Source organism: Gopherus evgoodei, chromosome 3, assembly GCF_007399415.2.
Source record: "Gopherus evgoodei ecotype Sinaloan lineage chromosome 3, rGopEvg1_v1.p, whole genome shotgun sequence".
Classification (NCBI taxonomy): domain Eukaryota; kingdom Metazoa; phylum Chordata; order Testudines; family Testudinidae; genus Gopherus; species Gopherus evgoodei.
Genome location: NC_044324.1, coordinates 212,361,010 through 212,389,005, shown reverse-complemented (window position 1 = coordinate 212,389,005; position 27,996 = coordinate 212,361,010). Strand labels below are relative to the sequence as shown.

At 39.6% G+C, this 27,996-nt stretch overlaps 1 protein-coding gene across 5 annotated transcripts in view; it reads right to left on the bottom strand.

The window, feature by feature from the left end:
• TASP1 (taspase 1) overlaps positions 1-27,996 on the bottom strand; it is a 163,364-nt gene that overhangs the window by 64,642 nt on the left and 70,726 nt on the right. For 3 of the 5 annotated variants that reach the window (XM_030557987.1, XM_030557989.1, XM_030557988.1), the window contains exon 11: positions 10,611-10,721. The exons of 1 other annotated variant lie outside the window; for it this stretch is intronic. In XM_030557987.1, coding sequence (XP_030413847.1) covers positions 10,611-10,721 — 111 coding nt within the window. Of the gene's footprint in view, positions 1-604; positions 1,155-10,610; positions 10,722-27,996 lie in introns of all 5 variants that reach the window. One more of the 5 variants, XR_003999785.1, reaches the window with a different exon arrangement.

Here is a 27,996-nt window from a genome sequence, read left to right as displayed (position 1 = left end):
AGTAGCCAATTTTAATGAATATACTGATGTGGAAGTTTTTTTTTTTTTTAAACTGAAGATAATTTCTCATAAATCATTCATGGGATTTTTCCACCATGATTCATGAGTTACAAGATCATCTGTAACTCATGTCAACTATAAAAAATAAACTAAACAAAACCAACCAAAAAATCAACCAAGAAATCCTGATAACTGGTGATGTAGACAAAATTGATCAATTTTTCTAAACATTTTTCTCTATAAGACTCTGAAATAACAATATCATTACATGTTTAATTCACATTCTAAATCAGGAAATTAGATTTCAAAACTTGGCCAGCCACGAATGGGTAATCAGTAGTCAGTTTTCCTTCTCTCCCTCTAGGGAGAGGATGACTTGTACATGAGTGCATAAATGTGAAAGCTCTAGTGAAAGTAAGGTCAATAGAATACTCCTTGGATTTGGAACAGAAGGTGTTGAAATTAACATTCTTAAATCCTGTGGGAGTCTTACTCTTACCATACAAGCCATTACCTTGTACCTGAGGAACGGTGTTCTCAATCATGATCTTCATCCCAGCACTTTCGGTGATTTTAAATATTCTGAGCCCAAATCATAAAATACCTTGAAGATAGAGACCAAGATCTTGAATTTGATGTGATACTGTATGGAAAGCCAGCAGAGACCACAAAGGACAGGTTTGAAGCATGCAGCTGTATTATGTATTAGTTGAGGTTTCCAAATAGCTGCTGTTTTCATAACCAGGGGAGAATGCTTTGGTGTAGTCAAGTCAGGAGTAACAAGGGAATGCAACAACTGAAGTCAAAGTATCATCCACCAGAGCAGGGTACAGTCAGACAGCCAGCCATAGAAGGTAGAATGTTTTACTTGCAGAAGCTAGTCTGCAAGGACTTGGTGTACTTAAAGAATTCAGGAGTGTTCAGTCCTCCACGTGTTCTCCTTCTCCAATAAGCATGATCTCCAGTTTCTGAGGGTTCAATTTCAGCCAGGTAGTATTCATTCATAAATTAATCTCAGACTGGCAACTGGCAAGTCCGGTCTAATGATACTGTCACAGTGCAAAGATTAGGCAGACTTATGCATCATCTTGACACTTGTGTTCACGCTCTCTCACCATTTCTGCCAGTGGTTGAAGGTAAGTATTGAAGAAGAGCTAAAAGAGAATTGATCCTGTGAGACTCTGCAACTTTGCCACCAGATGCCATCTCTCTTGCAGTTCCCCATCCAAACCCTTTAGGGGCATCCCTCCAGGAAGATCTCAAACAATTTCACTGCCTTTCCCTTGACCTCAGCAACCGCCCTCAGATGGGACAGAAATATCATGAACAAATGATACAGAAAGGTCCACGAATATGAGAATAGAGGTCTTCCCACCATCCACTGACATCAAGAGATTGTCCATCATCATTGCTAATGCCATTTCTGTTCTATTCCCTGGACTGAATTCAGATTACACAAGGTCTCAGATAATGGATATTATTAACGAACCTGAGCTATAACCCCACCCCTATTTAGTTATTTTCCATTGAATTCTTTAATGTTATAGTTAAGTGTATCCAAAATGATATATAAATGTTTTCCAATGATAACTAACAAGAGCAGATCCGTTATTTCATGTACAAACTGTACCCTAAAATACATTAATACAGCAACCTAGGTAACAAAAAATTGAAAATATTTTTGCCTCCTATGACTGAAAAGCATCAGATTCTGTTTATAGTTTTCAAAGGGTTTTCTTTCATACTTTATAAGAAACTTTAAACTACAATTTATAATATTTCCATGTGGACAGTCTGAATCTCCTGCCTGTGAGATGGCACAAACATTTACTCTCAAGTCTGCATTCCTCAAACTTGGCCACATTTGAAAGGAATGGATGAGAACCAAAATCCACTGTTTTGTATGAAAGATATTTGTGTTTATAGAACACCACTCTTATTCTGTGTACCAATCTACTGCTCTTCCGTTTATTACATTAAACCCATTCCATTTACAAAAGTCTAAATTTAATTTCCCCACCTCCTATTCAATCAGAAACTGTGTGTTATCCATAATATTTTGGCTCTAAATCAAAGGGATGAGGGAAGCACATCACCTGCTGTTTAAACAGCTCGAAGTGTCTAAGCCACGCATTCCCTAATTGGAAAAAATCCCAAGGTTCTGTGGAGATTTCAAGAGTTCTGTAAACAGGAAGCAAGAATCTGCTGGCAAAGGCCACAATCAGCTGTTCATGGGTCCAGTACAACTACATTTTAACATTTGACTATCCACTTCAGTTCTGCCTCGCGAAACCATTCTTTTTGGGTTGGTCCAGACTGTTTTATTAGAAGTTTAATGTGACCACAAAGTACGGGTTTAAGAAAGAGGAGCAAAAAAACCAGCCATGCTGTCTGTAGTAGGCTATTAACCTAATTTATCCAGTTATTTCACAGCAGAAGGAAAACTTGTATCGTATGATATATCTTAAGTAAGTTTTATATCAGCGAAAATCAAAATCTGTGAAAGTTCACAAGTAAATAAGAGTTACTTAGTTTAAGCCTAATATTTAAGCACAAATTTTTCCCTTGGGTAATATTTTGCAAAAATTAATGTTGTGCCTGATTTTCAGAATTGCCAAGCACTCACAAAACTGCACTGTTAAGTTTGAGACTCCTCTGTTGATATGTTACTGGAAGCAGTAATATTAATCTGGATTTTCCGTATTCAGACACAGATACCAATATGCATTAAGAGTAACCATGAGTAATGGATCAATATCTAACATGTACCAAATATTTTTTGGAAAGCAGTGACAGAGAATATATAATAAACAGGTTTTAATTACAAACAGGCCGAATGCACATTACAAAATAAGCACACAATTTTTTTTTCATTCTTAACAAAAGCAATGAGCATTTTGACAATGAATACTACTAACCTGCTTTTTTATTTGAGTCTTTCCAAGAGTTTTGGAAACATGAATGAGTTAACTCTTAACTCCTGTGAATCTGGGCACTATCATCCCTATTATGAATGGGGAAACTAAGGGATACCGAAGCAAAGTGACTAATTTAAGTTCACAGAGCACGTCTGGGATAAAGCCAGGGACTAAACCCAGAGTCTCTGACTTCCAATTATGCTTGTAATCAGACAAATCTTCATTTCCAGGAAGGATGATAGCCTTTAAAACCAAGTTTAAGCACAGTCCTAGTTCAAAAATGTTATTCTGTCCCACCTAACTAGATTAATAACACGCTTTTCATTCCATATGGACTTTATTCCTACTTTGCCAAAATCTGCCTCACTGAAACAGCCTCAAGTTTGTCACTACTGAATGGCTTTTCTGTTCATCCTGCAGACCAGCTTGTTTATCTATGGCTTCTAGCAAACCTTTCATATAGTAAGATGTTTTTCCAATTAGGTCACCAAGAGGAATAGCTACTTTTGGAGGAGTCTCCTTAATGTACAGTCAGTACAGAGGATCAAGGGTAGACATAATTAAAAAAACTCAGATGCACTATCACACAAAACTTAAGCAAATCTGCCCATCTTTCTCAGGCAGAGTTTTCTATGACTGGTAAACCCCACAATAAAACTGAATGTAAACATTGCTCATGTTGGCATTGTCATAGCCTTACTGCCACAAACTAAATTAAAAGACGTCTACTTGTTCTCCTTCAATATCCTGGTATTTCTTTTAATCTTTTCAGAACAGTTTCATTTAGATCAACTTTTTAATCTTAAATTTATGCCCATAGACCTCATGTTTCCTTTCTCAAGACTTTTGCTGACTGACTATCTTCTGTTTCTTATTCCTCACTATTTGTTCCTTCAATATCGCACTATTCTAACCTATTATTTCATTGATATTTTCCTCCCCAGCACACTTTCATTTCTACTCCGAAAGCCTTGTATATAGCACCAAGGCAGACTGTCAAAAGCAGGGCAGACACCCCAAAATGGTGGAATGTTCTATAATTGATATAGTGATCCAGGAGTTCACATTTGTTACTGGCTTGGTGAAACCAGTCTTATCATGGAGTCACAGACAGTTCCCTTAAGCCTGGTCTACTCTACACGTTTATACTGAATTTAGCAGAGTTAAACCAATTTAACCCTGCACTCGTCCACACAACGAAGCCCTTTATACTGATATAAAGGGCTCTTAAAACCGATTTCTGTACTCCTCCCCGACGAGGGGACTAGTGCTGAAATCGGTATTGCCATGTCGGATTAGGGTTAGTGTGGCCGCAATTAGATGGTATTGGCCTCCGGACACGATCCCACAGTGCACCATTGTGACCGCTCCGGAAAGCCATCTGAACTCGGATGCACTGGCCAGGTAGACAGGAAAAGCCCTGCGAACTTTTGAATTTCGTTTCCTGTTTGGCCAGCGTGGAGAGCTCACCAGCACAGGTGACCACGCAGAGCTCATCAGCACAGGTAACAATGCAGTCTCCTGAGAACTGAAAAAGAGCTCCAGCATGGACCGCACGGGAGGTACTGGATCTGATCGCTGTATGAGGAGAGGATTCCGTGCTAACAGAACTCCGTTCCAAAAGATGAAATGAAAAAACATTTGAAAAAGGCCATGATGCAGAGAGGCCACACCAGGGACTCAGTACAGTGCCGTATGAAAGTTAAGGAGCTCAGACAACCCCACCAGAAAACCAAAGAAGCAAACGGAAGATCCAGGGCAGGGCTGAAAACATGCTGCTTCTACGCTGAGCTGCATGCAATTCTAGGGGGGTCCGCCACCACTACCCCACCGCTGTCCGTGGATTCCGAGGTGGGGGTGGTAACCTCAATCATGGCTGAGGATTCTGCGGACGGGGTAGATGAGGAGGAGGAAGAGGAGGACGAGCTTGCAGAGAGCACACAGCACTCCGTTCTCCCCAACAGCCAGGAGCTTTTTCTCACCCTGACGGAATTACCCTCCCAGCCCTCCCAAGCCACTATCTCACCACTATCCCACACAATGAAGCCATGGAAGGGACCTCTGGTGAGTGTACCTTTGTAAATATAAAACATGGTTTAAAAGCAAGTGTTTTTTTAATGATTAATTTGCCCTGAGGACTTGGGATGCATTCGCGGCCAGTATAGTTACTGGAAAAGTCTGTTAACATGTCCCTGGAGGATTTCTGCTCCATCCCCAGACATCTCCATGAAGCTCTCCTGGAGGTACTCCAAAAGCCTTTGCAGGAGGTTTCTGGGCAGGGTAGCCTTATTCCGTTCTCCATGGTAGGACACTTGACCATGCCATGCACGTAGCAAGTAATCTGGTATCATTGCATGACAAAGCCTAGCTGTGTATGGTCCTGGTGTTTGCTGGCATTCACGCAACATCTGTTCTTTATCTTGCTGTGTTATCCTCAGGAGAGTGATATCGTTCATGGTAATCTGGTTGAAATTCTGGAATTTAATTAAGGGGACAGAGATGGCCATTCCTACTGGGCTCTTTGCCTGTTGCTTAAAAGAAATCCTTCCGTGCAGGCAGCCAAGCAGGGGGAAGGGGGGCGGGTGATTGGTGCTGAGCTTTTCCTGTTTAGCTAGCAGGGATCTTCCCTGCTACCAGCCACACAGTGGGGGGAGGGGAGGGGAGGAGAGGAGGGTGTTTAGCAGTGATCTTCCATGATACCAGCTACGTGGTGGGGGGAGGGGTAAAGCGATCATCCCAGAGAACTGGATGGGGGGTTGGTTTCTGCTGCTGCATGTTAACAGGAAAGCAGCAGCACTGAATGGGCTTTGTCTGCTATTTGATAAAGGAGGAGTTTCACAGCCACTGGGATCGTCCCAAACCTGCAAAACTATGCAGTCCCACCAGTCTGTGCTTGTTTCCCAGGCCCAAAATTGGCGTTCAATGGCTAGAACCTGCCCCATTACCAGCAGGATCTCCAAAGCGCAGGAGCCCGCGGTTTGAGAGAATTCTGTGTCCATGTCCTCATCACTCTCGTTACTGCGCTGCCGTAGCCGCCGCCTCTTCGCCTGGCTTTGCAGGTCCTGGTTCAGCATAGACTGCACGAGAATGCGCAAGGTGTTTACAACATCCATGATTGCTGTCTTGAGCTCAGCAGAGTCCATGCTTGCTGTGCTATGGCATTTGCACAGTTCTCCCAGGAAAAAAGGCGCGAAACCGTTGTCTGCTGCTTTCACAGAGGGAGGGGTGAGGCTGTACCCAGAACCACCCGCGACAATGTTTTTTGCCCCATCAGGCACTGGGATCTTAACCCAGAATTCCAAAGGCAGAGGAGTCTGCGGGAACTATGGGATAGCTACCCACAGTGCAACGCTCCGGAAATCGACACCAGCCTTGGTACATGTACGCACACCGCCGAATTAATGTGCTTAGTGTGGCCGCGTGCACTCAACTTTATACAATCTGTTTTAAAAAACTGGTTTCTGTAAAATCAGTATAATCCGTAGTGTAGACATACCCTTAGACACTCCAGTCTATCTTGGCACCCAGGCAAGCTGGACTATGTGATATATGGTCACTTACACAAAAAAAAAAATCATAAAATATTCAAATTGCACCCAGTCCCAAGAGACCAGTTACAAATGCAGGTCAATTTCCATCCTAGATCTCACACCAAAAGACAAAGCTGGCAGCCAACTCCATAGTAAACTAACTAATGGTTTATTAGCTGGCAAAAAGGAATGAGAGTTATTGAGAGGTTAAAGCAGGTAAAAATGTATGTACCGATGAGTCAGAGTCTACACTTTCAAATGGAGCAGATATGTAGTAATTTGCCAGTTTCCCAAAAGCCTCTCAACGCTACCCAGAAAACTGAGGATCTCAGTGTGATGGGTTGGATCACAGAAACTCCCTTGGGAGCTGCCATCCGATGTGCCAAGACTACTTCTACCCCTGCCTTCCCTGCCAGCTCAGGACCCCAGCACCCTGTCTTGCTGAGCCAGACACTCCCATCTGCTCCAACAAAGACCCAGGGTCTGAATTACTTGCCCCAAGCTGCAGATTTACCTGAAAGCAGCTCACAGAACTGCGCTTGTCTTTAACATTCAGATGCCCAATTCCCAAGGGGGCCTAAATCCAAATAAATCCATTTTACCCTGTATAAAGCTTACGCAGGGTAAACTCAAATTGTTTGCCCTCTATAACACTGAGAGATACGCACGGCTGTTTACTCCCCTAGGTATTAATACACACTCTGGGTCAATTAATAAGTAAAAAGTGATTTTACTAAATACAGAAAGCATGCTGGTAATATCCCATTAATTTTTATGAAGTTTAAACACTACATACATTCTTACACATTTAACAATCACTTTGATGTATATACCAATACACGAGTGAACAGGCCCAGCTTCCAGCTATTAGTTTGTAAGCTGATACCTAAGTGTTTGCCAGAGGTGGTACTCGGCTTACCAGCATCACACATGGAATAGCCATTTAAAAATAGAATAGTCCACTATACAAGATTGGTTCAAAAGCTTCTTACCACCAAGAAACAGTAAGTTACAGGGGAATCATGGCATAAGTATTTTTGCTTGAAGTAATTAAAAAAAACACAAATCAACCAAAAAGAGTATCTATTCCCCCACCCCGCATTTGCTACTTAAATAGCTCCTGAGCTTTTGGTCGGTAATCAGCTGGTTGGCATACAGTACTATTAAAGAACTATTTTTATCAACTGTTTTCTTATGGTTTGGTGCGCTAACATGAAAAGTGGTTAAAAATACATGGAGTGTATTTTCTTTTATCCATCCTACTGCAAATCAAAAGGAAGTTCTGCATCTAACAAAACTCTTATTTCAATTATAATATAAGAATTATAGAGAGCATATAATGTCTTGAACTGGGATACATTTAATCTTTCCCTTTACATTTTCCATTACAGTAAATTAGAACCGCCAAGAATGTTTTTTTAAGACAAAGATTTGGATCCATTTCTCCAGCATTTGCCCAACACCTTCACAAGACTGTTCTGAATTAGACAGTAATGTTATAAAATGGGTAAATCCTGCCTACAATACAGCTGCTTGTCTTAGGCAGATTACTGCCCAATTCTGTGCCAGAAGGGGTATATGGCTGAAATGTGCTAAAAATATACTTGTGCTACTTTTAAGCAGACACCATCTTTGTTCTGTCTTTGTACAGTGGTTAACACAATGGGGTCCTGGTCCTTGACTGGGACTCCAAGGCACTACTGCAATACAAATATTCTACCAGGACCTAAAACATTGCATCTCTCCCCATATCACACAAATTGCAGTGGTGGTCAGATGCAGTGCTCAAGATGGAGATCTAGCTTTCTACATGGAGAGAAGTTAATGGCAAGACACTTGCAGTGAAGACCTCATAGGCTCTAAAACTTGCTTTACCCTTTGTCTTCTGAACATACTGTAAGAATTATCTTTTCTTCTAGTCATGGGAGAACAACATCTGAAAGGCTGAGTTTTGTCTTAGGCTAAGTTGTTTATTACTGATCTTTATTATTCGGGGATAATTAAGCAGCATATTGGTCATATACACATTTTACAAGAATGAAAATTTAGCATTGCAAGTGCACCCAGAGCATGGAAGGGGCATCTACCAACTGATTATTTTTACAAATCATATTAAATAAAGCACTTGTGTAAACAAGAGTTCTTTTTTATCATAACATGAATTAATTTCACAATATTTTCTTCATTTTCAAACTGCACCTTGGGATACAGAGATACAAATATACACTCTAAAATATAACACAAGGTGAAAAGTCTCTCTTTGCTTAAGGCAAAGTTTCTAACAAATAAATAAGAGGAAACTGCCAGCAAGTTATAAATATTTGGTCAAAATTAGGCAGCAACTTTTAGTTTACCTAAGTATCACAAACAAAAATCTTATCTACAATTTGAAGCGATTTTGCCATTTTTCTGTTTCAGAAAACCTCCAGGAAAGATTTCAGTTCCACTATAACAACTTGACAAACTAACACCAAAATTACATATTACCTCTTCAGAACTTCAAGTGGAATACCCTCATCACAACTATTATTTGGCTTCCAGAGCTTGTCTCTACCACCACAATCTAGTTCTCCAATTTTTCTTGACTTTATCTCACCTTAATTTAGGGACTGAGCCCTTTTTGCACTGCAATAAATGGCATCAGACAGTGTAATATTTTCAATTATGACTAGCCAAGTGACATTTAGGATTTATATTTTTAAACAACAAACCAACCAACCTGATTATACCCTTGATATGCTTAAATCTGTATTAATCAGAGTTTAAGAAATAGGATTAAAGCAATAAACTGCATACAGTGCTGCTTTCTTATGATCAGAGTTAGCTTTATGCCTGGTACCAGGCACATTATAAAATGTATCGGGTTTCCACTGCTCTCTCTTTGTTCTAGTGGTAGCTAGAGGAGATAGTGATACTCAGACCTCAGTGGTTCAGGAGCCAAATTAGTGATCAACATTACCCAAAAGAGCCACAGCAGTGTGAATTCATTGGTTCATTTGCTGCATCCTGATTGGTTAATAATTAAATCACAGTGTTTTAATATCATGAGCCGCAGAAGACACATTCAAGAGACACTTTCAGCTCCTGAGTCTCAGTTTAAGTATCGCTCTGCTAGAGGCTCACACACCTATATATTGTTTGTATGTGAAGGTTTAACATGGTATTTCTAGATTGAAATAAAAATATGTAATTAGTTGCAATTAAGAAGTTTTCCAGTAAGGCACTGCCCCTGACCACATCACCCAGAAGCAAGGTACTTGCACACTTAAGAGACACATGACATATGCTCAACTGCTTAGGAATTTAGACAGTCCTTATGTTTCTGAATGCTGTAAGATTAGATTACAGTGAAGCCTGACATATTACATATGTCAAAAGTCTCACTGAAATCCATGGTATCTCCTGGACTCTAGATTTATCTAGAATTGATTAGATGGTGAAAATCTGACGCTTTGGGGGACATTTGTTTTCTTACTTTACTTTACTCAAGTTTTGTACTTATATTTTTCATACATACGTACATACATACATCAAAATAGTCAAAAATATATGACACAGAATGACTGAATAGGATCCACAATTGTAATCATTATATTAAGGGGGAAGAAAAAATATATCAGCATTCGCCTTTTTTATTTACTGTCTTTGGTGAAATCTATATTTCTTTTTCAGAAAAAAATTATTATTTAACTCACAAACCAGAATCTGTCCACACACAGAATTTTTAATCAAAAAATAAAATGGATCTTAATTTCCACTAGGTAAAAAAAAGGGGCACGAGAAGAAGCATTTTATAGCCTCAATGATTATAAAATCACTAATTCCTAACAAACTCACTCTATCCTATAGTCAGTGAGTGATTCAACCTCGGAAATTCTTCCCTCTAAACTATCTGTTCCCTGTCTTTTAACATTCAATGACTTTCCAGTCAAGGAATATATTTTCCTTTCCTGTTTGTATTTTTCTGTGGTTTAATTTATCATTCACTAAATACATTACAACATACTACTTAATCTCTGTCTACAGCTTCAAGACCACCAAGTAGCTCCAAGAGGAATTGCAAAAAATATTTCTGATTATATTTTAATGGGCTGTTTTTCTTTTCAAACAGAAATGATAAACATGTATGGTTAGGCAGTTTTCTGATGAATTGTATACTTACTAATAAACTTGTTTTGCATAGTCTCTAGCAGAGCCTGGTGGGCATCTTCTGTTTGCAAAGCACGTGAACATTCTCTGGCCAGTATGGTCCTTACAAGGTGCTCTCCACAACCTATACAAATACCACCACCAAGAATGATTAGAATATAGTTATCACCTCGCAGGTACTGATAGTTCTTTTATAACCACACAGTAAAGAGCTGTATTTAATAGACGATTTCACTACTGTATTAAAAGGTTCTGACATTGGTTCCTCTGCAAGTCCAAATATCAGCAATCCAACCTGATAGTATAATTCACTTAAAACTCCATGGTAAAGACACACAGAGAAAAGAGCAAGGATTAAATACACAGAAAGCAAACAGGTGAGGAAAAGAGTTAAGAAGAAAAGGGAAAGTATCATGGTGTATGATTAATCATCTCCCTCCAGATTCTGCAACCATAACTCACGAGTCATCTACACACAAGTAATCATACTGGTCACTCAAGTGAATAATGCTGCAATCTAGCCCTTAGATTAGATGTTTGTAAAGCACAGATCTACCTTACACAGATATTTTCTGGTCATTACATAAATGATATAATATTGCTAAATGTAATAATCTAAACTCAGGTGTTAGAGCCAAAAACTTCCAACTTTAACACCATCTCCCGGTATGATTTAGCCTTTCTGGCTCAGTTTTTCAATCACAACATGGGAATAAGGGAAGTTTACTTGGAATTAGGTTTTTGAAGGCACATCTCTTAGGTTCTATGTTTCTTGCTAAGAACTCCTCTAGCTCACAAAATTTTGTCTTAAGGAACTGTTAAGTGTTTCATGCAGACCTTTAGTCACTGCCTCAATGTATTTACATAGTGTTCTGCAATTTACTGACAAGCAGGAAGAAAAGTTAGTTAACCTATGCTTCTGGTGTATGTGTTAGTCTTTTCATCTGTTTTTTCTGCTATGGTATGCTGTATGTCTATAATGGTCCTTTAGCATGTACAGTTCAGTTCAAGTTGTATGCTGCATGTTTATTACAGCTATGTTTTATCTTGGACAGGAGACTGAATTTGTGATACTTTTTGGGCATAAGATGTTACTATCCTCTTCAATCTTCCACAGGCTGGCAGGTTTTATTCCACTAGTCAGTGGGAGGATGAGAGCGCAATGGTTTAAATAGGCCCCAATTATATCTATCTAGGGACGCTGAAGTGGGCTATCAACTGTGCTCCAGTTAGCAAAAAAAGAAAAATAGGCCTCCAGAGAACTAGCAAATCAGCCTAACTGAACAGCTGAGAGATGACAATGATTTAAAGTCATTTACATTTAGGTCACTAGTTATTGGCCTTGGTCGTTAGGAAACGCCATTATCAATCCTCTGATTCTACTTCTGTTTGGTATGGAGGCATCACATGTAAACTTCAAGAACAAAGGTTGTTACAATTAGAGTTACTATTTTGAGGCATTTATATTTTTTTCAGGCACATGAAGGTTCAACGTTTAGTACTGAAAATCTGTTCTTAAACTCTGTATTATTTTCCAAGAATATCAATTTTTTCCATCTAAACCACCACTCTACAAGCATACAGGAGAGACTAGCTATTCTACTCCACAAATAATTTTCAAAAAATGCAACAACTGTAGCCACACTGGAAGAAAAACAAGAAGCACTAAATGTGGTTTGGTTAGGGCACAACTTCATTCACTTAAAATATCAGAGAACCGTTCCAGTCCAATTTAGCCAATAACCATATCCCTTCCATAACTAGTACCTGCACTGGACATCTGCCCCATTTTTGTAGTTATTAAATTGAGACATTTTAACCTAACTTCCTCACTACTCCCTGAGCCAGTGGGGAAGATGAAAAATCCATCCTGCCATTCCTTTCCAAGGAAAAAGGTGACTAGCATAAATGACCACAGTGGATCATGAAGAAACCTGGTTCTACTCTGATTCCTGGGTAGGAGGGTGGGTGTTGCCAGCCTCACTACAGGGAGATCCTCTAGGGTTACCTGGAAGGACAGTCCCTTCTTGCCCAGTCCAGTGACTTATTGTTTCTCCCTGCTCTGTCCAGGTATACTTCCCCCTTCCTCCTCTCTGCCACCAACTGCAGAGGGATCCCCTCATTTTCTTCCAACTAGCGGGACAAAGGACCCACTGCATACAGTTCCAGTGAGGACACTGTTCATTGCCAGATTATGGCAACCTTACTTTGGCTTCCTGGTATTCCTATGGTTTTTATTAAGTATTTAAAACAATCCCATTAACTTAAAAATCAAGGAGATCTACCGTACAGGTCTTTGGAAAATAGAGTGTACTGTGTGTTTCCTCAGACTGCTAGAGTTAAAAATGTTATACCTACATTTATCTATTTACATGATGTCACACACATCTGGAAATTGTGATTTTTAAAACAGGTGCTTAGCATGTCTGGTTCAAGCATCTGCAAATAAAGTACAGTTAATATTTTGTCATTAAAAACATGAGGGTACTGTTTCTTACTTTCCATATGCAATAAAATGCAATTTTATCTGTTGATTCATTTTGAAAAGCAGCTCTAAAAGTTTTTCTTCTCTACTATCACAACCTTAGACTTTGTACCTTGAGTGCAAAACTAATGATAGAAATTGGACTGACAGCTTACCTTTTTATAAACTAGTCAAAATGCTCAATTTCTGTGGTTCTTCCCATAAACTCCAAGACTTGTAAAGCTTTGCTGCTACAAAGAACATGTGCAATTCCCACGCAAAAGGCTTCTGCTTCAGAGCTTAAAACTCTGGCTTTAGCAAGATGCTTTTCTCTCAATGGTACAGAGAAGTAAGTCTATCACCTCATAAGCTCAAATAAGATAACCTACATTAATGGTATTTTACAAACTGAGAAAACAGCTTCATTGAAATAAATGGGTGGGGTAATAGTAAGGGCTACTGAAAGAGACAGCTTAAATCAGGGTCAAATTAACCTTTTGTGGGCCCTGCCTTCCTGCTCTGTCCTGAGGCCCCATCACCACTCAGACTCTTTCCCCTGAAGCCCTGCCTGCTGCTTGCACAGGGAAGGGGGGAGCGAGGCAGAGAGGGGACAGAAGAGCAAGCATTGGGCAGGGCCTTGAGGGCAAGAGGCCAAGCAGGGGCAGGGCCACGGTCTGGGCACCAGGGCCCCTTCTTAGTGTGGTGCCCGGCGCCATTGTAAACCCAGTACTGACACAAATCACCAGATGAATTAACTGTTGATCGTGCTTCAGGATTTCTTTTTTAATTAAGGGCATGAATATTCTTATTATTCTACAGTATTTAAAATATTGCACTTACTACAAGTTACAATTGTTGCTTTGACTCTTCAATAGGTAGCATAAATTAATGGATTGAGCACCAGGCTTGGAGCCAGAAACTCTTGAGTTTTATTCCCAGCACTGCTATTAACTTGATCTGGTCACGGGTAAATTATTTTTTAGAGTCCGATCCAAAACGTGCTGAAGTAAATGGAAAGACTCCCACTGACTTCACAGGTCCTGACCTCTGTGTTTCAGTGTCCTCATTACCTCTGCTGGAGGTAATTAGTACTTCATATTTTCTAAGCACGTAAAAAGAATAATCCCAAGTATTTTCTCTATATTTGTATGAAGCTCATAATACCCATTGAGACCAAAGGCTAATATGCCAGAAAAACAAACAGCTCAAGCATGGGGAAGGGCAATAACCGATGGTACTCTCCCAAACTCAGGCTACAACCTGAGTTCTGCAATGCTAAAGTAAGATGCAACTTAAAATATAATGTGCAGACTTTCATGTGATCAGTGAAAATGTTAAATACTCATATTTAATGGTTAGGCTTCAGGATTCCAAAATCAGTGAATATTTCAGCTTGACTGCAGACTCTGGCAGACACCAGTGCACTGGTTTATATTTCATTCACATTTTTAGTGAGAGATTCGATTTCGAAAAGAGACTGAAAATGAAGTATTCTTACTCAACAGATCTGCTCCCTAGGAGTAAAGCAGCACAATCCTATTTTTGTATACAACACTGAATACACAAATTAGCCTGAAGATCCTGAGATAAGAATAGTGTCTAGTTCACTCTGGCTTGTACATTCAAAAGATAGACTGCAGTAATTTAAAGAGACAGAGTATTTTTAAACTTCAAAAATTTTAACATTTAAAACAGAACAGAATGGGCTTTCCTCCATTTCTCTATTGTGTGGGGCACTGTGGAAGTAACAGTGGGAGGGGTAACTTGTAGCAAATGTTAGCCTGGAAATAAGGCCTGTAACTACAGTAACCAGACAGCAAGTATGAAAAATCGGAACAGGGGGTGGGGAGTAATAGGAGCCTATATAAGAAAAAGGCCACAAAACTGGGCCTTTCCCTAGTTATTTGGGACATCTGGTCACTCTACCCGTAACTCCATTATAGTGCTCCAGTCCTGGCAGCTCAGACAGTACACATGTCGTGCCAGCCTTCCAGCACGTTTCCTATAAGTTAGTCATACAGCCCCTATTCTTGGCTTCTTGTTAAGCCAAACAGACAAACTTCAGATATATTAATGCAGATTTTAAAAGATCTCAACTCATTAGGCATTACCAGCAAAACATGGAAAAGAAATTTAGTATGGGAGAAACTCCACTGAGAGATATTTCAGACAATTTAATAGAAGTGTTTCCAATAAGTCTTTAAACAAACTGAAGTACTAATTTAATAGAAAGTAACTAGATTGCTTGAAAATGGAATCATATAGGCCAGGTCCATGCTAGAAAATGTTGCCAGTATAGTAGCGTTGCTTAGGCTTGAGATTTTGCGTGTGTGACATTTCTACCCTGGCAAAAGCCCTAGTGTAGATACAGATATATTGGCATATAAGTGCTTTTGTCGGTATAACTTACTTTGCTCGCCAAACCGATAAAAGCTATGCTAACAGAAGCACTTTGCTGGTATACAGTGAGTGCACTAGGAAGGTTCTATACTAGCACATCTCTACTGGGAAACATTTTGTAGTGTAGACTAGGCCACAGTCTGAGAACTTCTATTTTATTAGTTTATTTGGTATCCAGAAACAATTCTATATTACCTGCAAACTCTTAACTTGGAAAGAGTGCTTGCAGAACTGGTAATAACTGTGCTTCTTCTGAACAGTATTATTTTGTTAATCTCCAACTCACTTTACTTCTAGTAGCCTCATTGCTACCTTCTATACCATGACCCAAAGCAAGTGCTAATAGGGAAGGTACTAGCCATGGCTGTTCACTTTCTAACCAAGAAGCTTGAATCCTCAGTCAGAACCTCAGATAACAGACCTGAATGCAGTCTTCATCCATTTAAGAGGAAAAATATGATCCCATGGGCAGCCCAGTAGAAGTTTCATTGCTGCATGCAGTCAGTCATTCCTACCTAGATTGACATGAGTTCAAAGGCAATTCTCGAGGCAATTTCTAATGACATTTAAAACCAACTCAAGCTAGTACTGATTAGTCCTGAACAAAGTTATGTTTACCTTCTTTAAAAAGAAGTAGGTTCAGCATGATGGAAGGTCAGAATGGGGGGTGGGGTGGAATTTGAGGGAGCGTCTTGAGAATCCTCGTAGCAACAGAGGAAAAAAAGACATTGGTTCGCCAATACAGTTTTCCTCAGACTATAGATAAAGAGTATGTCTACATCGCAGCTGGGAGGGAGCTTACCAGAGCAGGTAGACAGATGCTTAAGCAGAGCTAGCGCGTGAGTGCACTAAAAATAGCAGTGTAGCTGGGGTAACACAGGTGGATAGCTCAAACTAGCTACCTGAGTACAGTCCTGGCCAGACCCCCATGGTAAGTAGTTGGGAGGCTATTCTGAGCCACCACTCATGCTCCCCCTGGCTATACTGCCATCTTTAGCAGAGCTAACACATTTATCTACCCACATGTTCCCAGCTTCAGCATAGACGTACCCTTAGATGACTGCGCTCTCTAGATCCATTGAATTTGTCTCATCTGTTTTATAAAACCTGTAGAAGTGCAGATTATAAATGAGTCAATGCAAGTTATTCTCCTAAAGTACTATGTACAAAATATCCAGATATGCCCAAACTAATATGTGAGACCACATGGTAATCTAGCAGAGACCCCGAGACGGCAACCCAATTTAGAAAAGTCACCTACCTGCTGCTCTGAACACACCTGGTGCCTTTGAAAATCCCTTTGTATTCTCCCCTTCAAAACCTTCAATAGTTCTGATTTCACCTCGTTGCTCTTCTTTTGTTCCCTCCTCCTTATCCTCTGCCCAAGCCTCACTAGTCACTCACTTGTTTCCGTCCCACTGCCATCTTCGTGCCTCCTTTGATGTGGCAATCTACTCCTAGAACTTCCTGTCCTGCTGCAATTTGTCGCACCATCACCCTCCCTTAAACACAGAAGCTACATGCCCTATTCTTCTCTTCAGAGACTGTAAACAAAAAGCAAGATTTCAAAGAGTTACAGCATTCTCGTGATATCTTCTTAAGTAGTCAAAACTGATCACATTACATGATTACTGAAAACCTTATACACATTTCACTCCATTTTTTTTTTTTTTTACTCTCATTCATCAAGGGACATCTTAAATGTAAGCCTCTATGCTGCAAACCCCTTTTATAACAGAGATTACAACTGTACATAATTCACTGACAGAAGTTTGCTGGATCAGACTTTCAGATTGAGCTGTGGTAGAAGAGTATTATCCATGCAAATTATATTCCTGAGGGAAGTCCACACCAAAAAAATAAAAACTCTGCAAAATTCTGCACATTCTATTTGTCAATAAATAAATGTGGAGGTTCCAGCATGGCAGTGAGAAGCACAGGCCACTGGCTGCATGGAGGTGGGAGATCATCCTACAGCTTCCCCCCACTCCCTCCTGGGACAGGGATGTGGCGGTGAGGCTGCACCCGACCCTGAGAGCTCAAGGGTTGGGCCTGCCCCAGAAACACCCTGGGATCCTACCCTTCTGCACCAGGCATCGGCAGACAGGCTATGCCCAGCAGGATCCAAGTGTGAAGGAGCTTAGTGGGGGAGGATCCAGGTATGGGGTGACAGGATTCTGTGTGGGGCAATCTGGGTACAAGTGGCTCAGTGAGGGATCTGGATGCACAGGGGCTTGTTGTGCAGTTCTGAGTGCAGTGGCAATGGGGCATTTTCTGAGGGAAAGTAAAGAAATTCTGCAAAGGGATATGAATTCTGTGTGCACGCAGTGACACAAAATTCCCATGACAGTAACATTAGTAGCCCTGAAGAAATACATACACTTAATTTGCATAATTTAGAGCAAATAAAATGCAAATTAACTGTTGCTAATATGAAAAGCTTGTTATAATTGGATATGGATTGAATGTAAGAAAAATGGGTTTAAAAATGTCACGTGACATGATATACTTTAGCCTTAGCAATTTAAATACATAGGTTACATAGTACAAGGAGGCAACCCTTGAGAGCACAAGGGGAAGGAAGGGGGGAAACACTTCCATGAATCCTGTCAACTTCTTAATCAATAAGAAAATCCCCTTTAAAATGTAAGGTTCCCAGAAAACAGAAAAGGTGCAAGCAGCATCCCTCACTATGAGACCATTCTAACATTGCTATGTTACTTCCCATGCCAGAAAGCCCCTGCCCAAAATGGAACTGAGATATTCTCTTGCATGTATGCAAGAGACAGTACAGTATAAAAAGACATGGAAAGTCCACAGGGGTGCTACACAATGCATTTTGTCCACAGGTCACAGTTTGGGTTCCCATATTTAATAACAATAGAAACAAGGGAGAAAGAAACAAGATTTTGAACAGTTACTCCTGTATCCTCAACTTCCTTTGTTATTCTTCACAGAGGTTTGTTTTTCATTCGCTAAACAAACTCTGGCTCTATTCTTATCTGGTGACAAATGCAATCAACCCCAATTAAGGAAAACTGAGCCCACAACTATTTGTTTATGTTTGACTAGTAGTCTGAATAATTATTTGAAATCAAATTAGAGAATATTACTAATGAATATTTTATCATTGCAAGAGGTACTGCTTTTACAATAAACTATTAAAAAACCCAGAAAAACAGATGCTGCAGTAAAATGAGTGATGGAAGAGTAACTTTACACCTCTTCTTAGGCAAATTAGTCTCCAGCTTTTTTTTTCTAAACACATTTAAGCCATACGATGCAAAAAAGTACAAATCTGAGAGTGAGTAAAGTAATTAGAAAAATCACCAAGACAAGCCCATGTGTCTCCAACTTTTTGAGTGCAAGCAGATGTTTACTAATTCAAGATTTTGATGCAACTCCTCAAAATGAGATTAACCATCTTTAAACAAGATGTATAAGATCATTATTTCCCTTGAGAATGACTTTCTTAAAGAGCTCCGACACATCAAGTTTATTCCAAAAGGCTGAGAGAGATGGAAAACTGAAAGTGGGTTATAGGACATGTGCAGCCCACTGACATTCCTGGGAAATCTGAATTTGAAGAGATCGAGGATCAACTACAAGGAAAACCAACTTTCAATACTACTACCATACCACACATCCCCAAGGATTAACAATGATTTTTTTTTATAGCATTCATGTCATACTATTAATAAAGCAGTAAACTTACAGAGTGTTGCTAGTAGTGCATTTGGAAATCTTTCAACACATCACATGCTAGCAGTCTGTAGGGACAGATAAGTAATGAGAAGAATATTTTCCCAATTTTAAAAGGAAACATTTGTTACTTCAGTTTTCCATACAGCAACATCTATTTTTCAACAGGAGAATTTATTATACAATACATCACCTACTCTTTGACAGGGCAAAGGTTGAGGAAAGGATTTATTATATTGCTTTGGGGATGGATTACTTAGAATTTTGAGGGCTATAGAAAGTAACAAAATGGGGAAGATGATAAGTATTAGATCATGTATTATTACAGGCTTTGCACTGTCTCCTTCCCTACCCAAACCTGGAAACTATTATGTATAACAGACTAATGCAGGAGCTAAAGATGAAGTAAGTGATGTGGTGGAGAATCTTCTAATCTTTTCTAGATCTTACAGTATAAATGTTTTGGGTTCAAATTTGTATTTCGCTCACCTGTAATCTAGCCATCAATATCAGCTCATTTCTGTGGAAGTTAAGTTTATGTATATTGCAATGACTCAAATATACTTCAGCAGGTTTCCAAAATAAATAAGTAATCTTAATGTGCAGCTGATTATCGGTTTCTGATAAAAAGATAAGTCTTGTTTGTGTGCTCCACTGTTTCACATTACAATACTTCTTAAATTTACGTATCATCAGACTAAAGTAACTGTTTCTGGCACATAGAAACTTCAGGAAATTGAAGTTTACTTTAGTTCAGCATCATAATGGAAAGGTAGTCAAAATAGTAACAAGCCAATTTACAGTGGGACCACCATCGATAACTCAATTTTGCAGTTTAGCAAGTATGTAAAAAGTGTGCAACTGAAAAACTGCCAATAGAGTCTGTCAAAGCAGAACTTTGGGCTCCCCATTTCCGATGGAGATTTAGCAATGGCATTTAGTTTGTGGAACAGAGCATGCTGTGAAGGGTCGGGGAAGCACCAGTATCATTACCCAATTATATGTATTCATGCTCTGTTTCAGGCTATAACTAAGTGCTGAGGGTAAGGCAAAAAAGCACTGCGTCCTCCCACTGGCATTCCAGAAGCCTGGCATTACCCACAAGGATCCCAGCACAGCACCGCACCATAATCTCACCTCTCTCTATGATTTTTGGTGTTTTTCTTAGTTCACAGTCAAACAGTAGCTAAGAAGTAAATTGTGGACTATAGTATGTAGCACAGCACAGCCCTCACATCTGTTCGGGGAGAGGGGAATCCTAGCCTAGTGAAAAGCTCTCATTGCAAAATTCAGTGGCTCTAACATTAAAGCCCTTTACCAATAAAAACTGAGTCACAGTATAATCCATTCATTTTCCAAACACTGCTAAACCTGCGTAGCATTAATCTGTTTTCATATCCTAACTGAATTCCGCCCTCAACCTTTCACCCACAAACTTCTTGGTATTTCCCTAAGTCACAGCAAATATGGATGGCTCAAAACTTGTCATGTTCCCCTGAGTCACTGTTAGTAGAGTTAGCATTGCCTCTGCAAGAACAACAGCCCATAAGATAAACCTTCCACTGGGCCTGGTTAATGAAATTCAGAGGATAGACTCTGACTAACATTTTGATACAAGTTTAGAACACTTTTTAAACTAGAAATTTGCTAAAGATGAGAAGTGTTTAGTTTCTCTCTACATCCATTCACCTTCCTACCTGGAGAGATCCCTTCTTTCAACCACATCTAGTCCTCACACTAAAGTCTCATGATCTAGCCAACATGCACTTATTTTTTGCTGCGTTCTTAGCTTTCCTCACTGCAACCTTGTATTTCCTGATTTGGAGAACTGAGACAACTCTTCGATACATATTTATGGTTGGGACCACTCTAGGTGAGGTCCCCCATGGTTACAGACCTCGAGGACTCACCACAGTGACCCAACTGTGAGGACTAACAGAGATGTTGCCTAGAGCATAACTCTCTTACTCACATATGGTAACACTGGGTAGTGACCTAGACACTTCTGCCTCTTCCTATTGTTAAGCGTTATGATTTTTTTCATAAGTCTTGCAATAAGCTTTTTTCTTAAAGCTCTAGTTCCTGGATTCACGTGATTAGGAGAGAATCTCTGCTTGCCTTTAAAAAAAAATTCTAGTTGTGGAGAAAAGCTTGAAAATGTGACCACTTAAAGGCTCCCACAGATACTGAGCAGAAATTAGGTCCAGTGACAAATGAGTGAACAAGGCAGGAGTTCACGTATCAGGAGAGTGGTTATAAGAAATTACGCTCCAAGAGCATCCACTAGTCCACAGTGCCTTTGTTTTGCCCAAAAAACACTAAATAAACAAGACTGATAGGCTTGAGGCTTGAATGAATGCCTTTTAAAGTTTGCCCAATCCCAATTAATAAAGCTATGTGTCATATGCAAATCTGAGAGCTTTCTAACCCCCTTCTGAAAAGCCTCTTATGCTTGAAGATCATTTGGAAAGTATCAAAGGTGATTGTGTGACACAGGAGGAGCCTTGGATTATCCTATAATATTATTTTTAAAAGGCAGTTTCCCTGAAACTTTATAGCTAGCTATACAAAGTGGGATAGAGGTTCTGACTTTTGTCAATATTTTTAATATTTATAGGTCCTGAGAAAGCGAAACACCTTTCCCTCATTTTTGTAGAACACTGAAATTCTCTCTAGATTCTTAAATAGACCCCATCTAGATGTCCCAGTGAACCTATGACCTCATTACGTTGTTTTTCTTATTCGCTCCCCCTGGAGTAGTCAGTTTGTCATTTATGTATCACGATATAAACTAAAAATAATCTGTTCAAACCCTTTAGAGATTTGAATTAAGAAAGTTTGACTCATTTCTGTAAGCTTTGGTATATATCTGCTATTATATTTAGGTCTTGGGATACTTGCAATATTAGAATATTCTTCTTCATTTTTAGTGGCTGCAGATGTCAACGTTTACTGTTAAACTGAAAGTCCATGGGGTTTCTTATTTAAGATTCAGGTGTAGCAGGACTCTGTGGATGGACTGACATGGCTTTGTCTTAGAAGATATTGCACTCGCTCTAATGGTTAGACATGGGATTTTTACAGTAAAAATAAGACACGTAACCTGGCTTTTTGGTTTTTGTTATGTACGTGACCCTATCTTGTTGAATACACATAGTATATTGTACAGCTTTATTTTCACATCTAAAAGATTGCATGCACTGTGATCATTAATGCAGACTTCTCTTTCCCCATCTTCCAAAGGCACTTCTGTTATAACAATCTCTGCTAGGCAGACTTAACATAGATCCCATAAGAACCGCAATGGCAGTCATGTGAGAGACCTGTGCAAGTACTGTTCTTTATGGCAGAAAAGTTAACTAAGCAGCCTTGCAGTACCACAAATCTGTGACACTCGTTTTCTGTAACCAATAAACCTACATTCCACATATGTTTAAGCATTTCTTGGGGTTTATTTTTTTCCAGATACACATGGATTTTCCTGTTTCCCTTTTCATTAGTATTTCATCTTTTAAACGTTCTGCTACATACACAAATGGAAATTAATTAAGAAAGATTTTCAAAAGTTTACAATAATGGCAAATACTAGAATTGATTGAGACAATACTGAAGACAATAAATATCACATAATAATGCAATAAAACCAGACTCTACATCCTGAACACACATGTAGGCTGACCTAACATGACAACTGAATTGTGCCTGCTTCTTTCAATCTTACTTCTAAAGAGAAATTAATATTATTACCTTCAAGATGAAACCTGCTAGTTTTAGCAATGAATGGCCATGACTTACTAGTTTGTGTTTCAAGGTCAGCCTAGTTTATGGTATTAAAAGCTGTCATACAAACTACATTTGAATGATTTTATCAACTGGCAGTGAATGAAAAATTAATCTTTTTTATAATTTCCTTTATAATTTTAAATTATTACATTTAATCTCAATGCACAAATTACTAAATTCACAAGAACATGCAATCATATTTTCAAAACTCTATAATTGGCCACACTCTTCAGTGATTTACAGGCATGTAATGCCACTGGATTTCATTAGAATTTCACATATAAATGAGGGCAAAATTCCCATTCTGAATCCACTTTTTTTTTTCAGCAAAGAGTATCTCCTATCATTCCTGAAGTGGAATATATACATATGCTGATAGAGATCCTGTCTGGAGCAAGAGGAAAATATAGCCCTTAAAATACAAATATTAATAAAAAAAATCCACAATGAGAAAAAGTTAACACAACCCTCAAACCTCTCTGGGGAGAGCAATGAAATCAGCAATCACAACATCCACCTCCATAAGCAGAAGTAGCTAGGTCAACAGAAGAATCTTACCCATGTCAACCTCAGAGGCTAAGTTGGCTTAACTACAGTAGAACCTCAGACTTACGAACACCTTGGGAATGGAAGTTGTTCGTAACTCTGAAATGCGTGTAACTGTCAACAAAATGTTACGGTTGTTCTTTCAAAAATTTACAACTGAACATTGACTTAACAGTTTTGAAACTTTACTAAGCAAAGAAAAATGCTGCTTTTAACCGAAACAAGCACAGAAACAGTTTCCTTACCTTGTTACATCTTTTTAAAAAACTTTCCCTTAATTTTTTTAGTAGTTTACATTTAACACAGCACTGTACTGTATTGCTTTTTTGTGTGTTTCTCTCTCTCTGCTGCTACCTGATTGCGTACTTCTGGTTCCAAATGAGGTATGTGATTGACTGCTTAGTTCATAACTCTGAGATTCTACTGTACATAGCTAGGTCAATCTAAATTTGAAGGGCAGACCTGGGTTTTGGTGCTCCCTAAGGACAGCAGGCTACAAGCCAATAAAGCTACTCACTCTGGCATTGTCTCTTGATCATCCGTTAAGTGCAAGCTGTTAGGCAGCTATTAGAAAGGGCCTCCTCCATCTTACCCTAAGTGGGACAGATCCCAAGGGTCAAATATCCACTCCTATTTATATTGGACACCATGATAGTGTGGATCTACATCCAGAATTAATCACCAAAGATCACACACATTTTTCACATATCCACTTTAATATTCCAAGAAATATAAACTGAAGGGTGGAGAGAAATAAACGTATCAAGCCTTAATGAACTAACAAAATACAAGTAAATCCAAAATTTTCAAAAGGATAATTATTGTGCAGAAGGTTCAATATTTGCTCACTCATACATATTAAGTATTCTAGTACATGCCAAATTATGTTAGCTATGCACAAAGAACAAACTGGCAGACAAATGAGGAAATTTTGGACAAATGAGCCACAGCCACTTACACAATGAGGCCATGAACTGTATTGTCTATGCATTATGCTTCTCCAAGCCACTGACTATTAGCTGTTTGCCTGATGTGACTGTTAAGGCCTACACTCTTAAGAAGCCTTGTTAAGGGTTCATCCCCTGTTCCTATTAACTTACGGCAACAAATGAAGCCAATGTACTCCAGTGACATAATGTTGGAGTAGAGTATGTACTATGGAATAGCTGTTACAGAGAGGCCTGAAATGTTGCACTTACAGCAATTTCAATGGCTTTGCTGAGAGAACGGCTAGGCCGCATAAGCATGGTCTTTGAAAACTCGTGGCAATCAGGGGAGGTCCCAGATGACTGGAAAAAGGCTAATGTTGTGCCTATCTTTAAAAAAAAAAAGGAGAATTCAGGGAACTACAGGCCCATCAGCCTCACTTCAGTCCCTGGAAAAATCATGGAGCAGGTCCTCAAGGAATCAATTTTGAGGCACTTCGAGGACAGGAAAGTGATCAGGAACAGTCAGCATGGGCAAGTCGTGCCTGACTAACCTAACTGCCTTCTATCATGAGATAACTGGCTCTGTGGATGACAGCAAAGCAGTGGACATGTTATTCCTTGACTTTAGCAAAGCTTTTGATACCGTTTCCCACAGTATTCTTGCCAGCAAGTTAAAGAAGTATGGGCTGGATGAATGGACTAGAAGGTGGATAGAAAGCTGGCTAGATCATCGGGCTCAACAGGTAGTGATCAATAGCTCCATGTCTAGTTGGCAGCCGGTATCAAGCAGAGTGCCCCAAAGGTTGGTCCTGAGGCCAGATTTGTTCAGTATCTTCATTAATGATCTGGAGTATGGCATGGATTGCACCCTCAGCAAGTTTGCAGATGACACTAAACTGGGATGAGTGGTAGACACACTGGAGGGTAGGAATAGGATACAGAGGGACCCAGCAAACTAGAGGATTGGGCCAAAAGAAATCTGATAAGGTTCAACAAGAACAAGTGCAGAGTCCTGCAATTAGAAAGGAAGAATCCCATGCACTGCTACAGACTAGGGACCAAGTGGCTAGGCAGCAATTCTGCAGAAAAGGACCTGCGGTTACAGTGGATGAGAAGCTGGATATGACTTAACAGTGTGCCCTTGTTGCCAAGAAGGCTAATGGGGCATTTTGGGCTGTATAAGTAGGAGCATTGCGAGCAGATCGATGGACGTGATCTTTCCCCTCTATTCCGCATTGGTGAGGCCTCATCTGGAGTAATGTGTCCAGTTTTGGGCCCCACTCTACAAGAAGGATGTGGAAAAATTGGAAAGAGTCCAGCGGAGGGCAACAAAAACGATTAGGGGGTTGGAGTACACAACTTATGAGAAGCTGAGGGAACTGGGATTATTTAGTCTGCAGAAGAGAAGAATGAGGGGGGATTTGATAGCTGCTTCCAACTACCTGAAGGAATACCATCCAAAGAGCATGGATCTAGACTGTTCTCAGTGGTAGCAGATGACAGAACAAGAAGTAATGGTCTCAAGTTGCAGTGGGGGAGGTTTAGGTGGGATATTAGGAACCACTATTTCACTAGGAGGGTGGTGAAGTACTGGAATGAGTTACCTAGAGAGGTGGCAGAATCTCCTTCCTTAGAGGTTTTTAAGGTCAGGCTTGACAAAGCCCTGACTGGGATGATTTAGTTGGGGACTGGTCCTGCTTTGAGCAGGGGGTTGGACTAGATGACCTCCTGAGGTCCCTTCCAACCTTGATAGTCTATGATTCTATGATCACTTGCAAGCAATAAGTGTCTCAGTTTCTTCAGAATAGCTTGCTAAAAGACATTCTCTGTAGTGGGTGAATGATTAGTTATTATCCCATGTACAACTCTCATATAAACCAATTATCGGTTTTCAAAATTCAGTCACCATCTTTGACTTGCAGTTATTAAACCTGGTATGACTTTAAAGTGCATACAAATTTGAAGTTACTAATTTCCTGTGACAAGCATTTGATCTGCTGCACCAAACCATAACTGTTACTGTACCTCACTGATCAGTTTATATTAACCATTAATACTTATAAGCATTGCTACTAATTTAAGCTTCATGTTAAAAACTAGGAATTATACTACAGTCTTTTCTATGCAAAAGAACTATATAGTAGAATTCTAATGCCTGAAATCACCACAAGAGTATAAAAAACCCAGCACAGCATAAGACGAACAACCCATATTATGTGAGCTCTGTATCTTACAAAAATCTTCTATCGATGGAACCAAGATGGCACAGCAAAGGAAGGCCTTCTTCAACACAAGGGCCTCTGAACAGCGTGTCAGAAAGAAATTGTTTTTCTACTTCTTTTGATGGGTTATGCTTTCAAGTCAGGAAATTAGAAACAGGTGTGCCAGAGGGCGCACACACATCCATGCACCACACTGAAAAACACTCGTTTTCAATTTTCAGACATGAAAGAGACTCCTGTTGAATGGAAGGAGAAATGAAAATCCAGCTGTTTCTGGAAGCCATATGCAGAGGGCTTAGAGAGCTTTGACAAGTTGCCTAATTCTGTCTAGCTATTGTAACATACTGTACCTCTGTAGGAAAGTGTAGGAACTTGTTTTAAAGGAAGACTTCAGAATGGAAAATTATACTATTGTGTGTATACATACAGTCCATCCCACTGCAAATGATGATTATTCTCTTCTCAGAAGCTATTTAGAGACAGACTTTTTTTTATTATCTGTTTCATATGCCAGAGCCTAGAACCCTTATGCTTCATTCACTTAATTTCATTCTTATTTTTAAAAGTTTGAATACTAATGCCTAGAGAACAAGTTAGTTGATGTGCTGAAATGTAATTAACAAAATCTATCATCTTCACTTTATTTCCAAAAGTGACAAGTAGTTATGTACAATGGAAATGTACAGTACTTGGGCTTTATTTTTATAAACTCTGGTTGTCAACCAGCATTTCTAGAAAAAGCTGAAGAACCAATATGCCAATGAAGTTTTAAAAAATAGATGTTGTACGAGTAGTACACTAATACGCTAAACACAAAAATACATTAAAAGAACATTACAGTCACAAAATCTAGCATTCAAACATTAGAAAATGCCAGAATTAATGTTGCCTCTGCAACCTCAATTCAATCCCCTTATGTATTACGATACAGTTTTTGTTAATTGTACTCCAGTCAGCTTGCTTCCTCCTCCTGTTTGCACCCCAACACAAGGAGCTTTCAGAACAAAAGGAAAGCCTCTCTAACCTCAGTTCCTCTGCTCAGCACCAGAGCGTCCCTGGCTGCCATAAAAAGGAATTACAGGGAATGCCTTCTCAGCTCTTGTGGCCTGGGATAGAGCATTCTCAGGGCAGGTCTACACTATTGTCCCCCCTCTCCCTGAGTGACGCAAGTTTTGTGCTGTCCACCAATACAGTTTCCGCTTCTCACCGAGGTGGAGTAATTATGCTGACAGGAAAGTGCTCTCCCGTTGGCATAGCATGTCTTCACCAGACGTGCACCTGCGTTGATACAGCACTGTAGTGTAGACTTGCCTTTAGTAAAGATCTTCACCAAATTTAACTGCAAAACTAAGA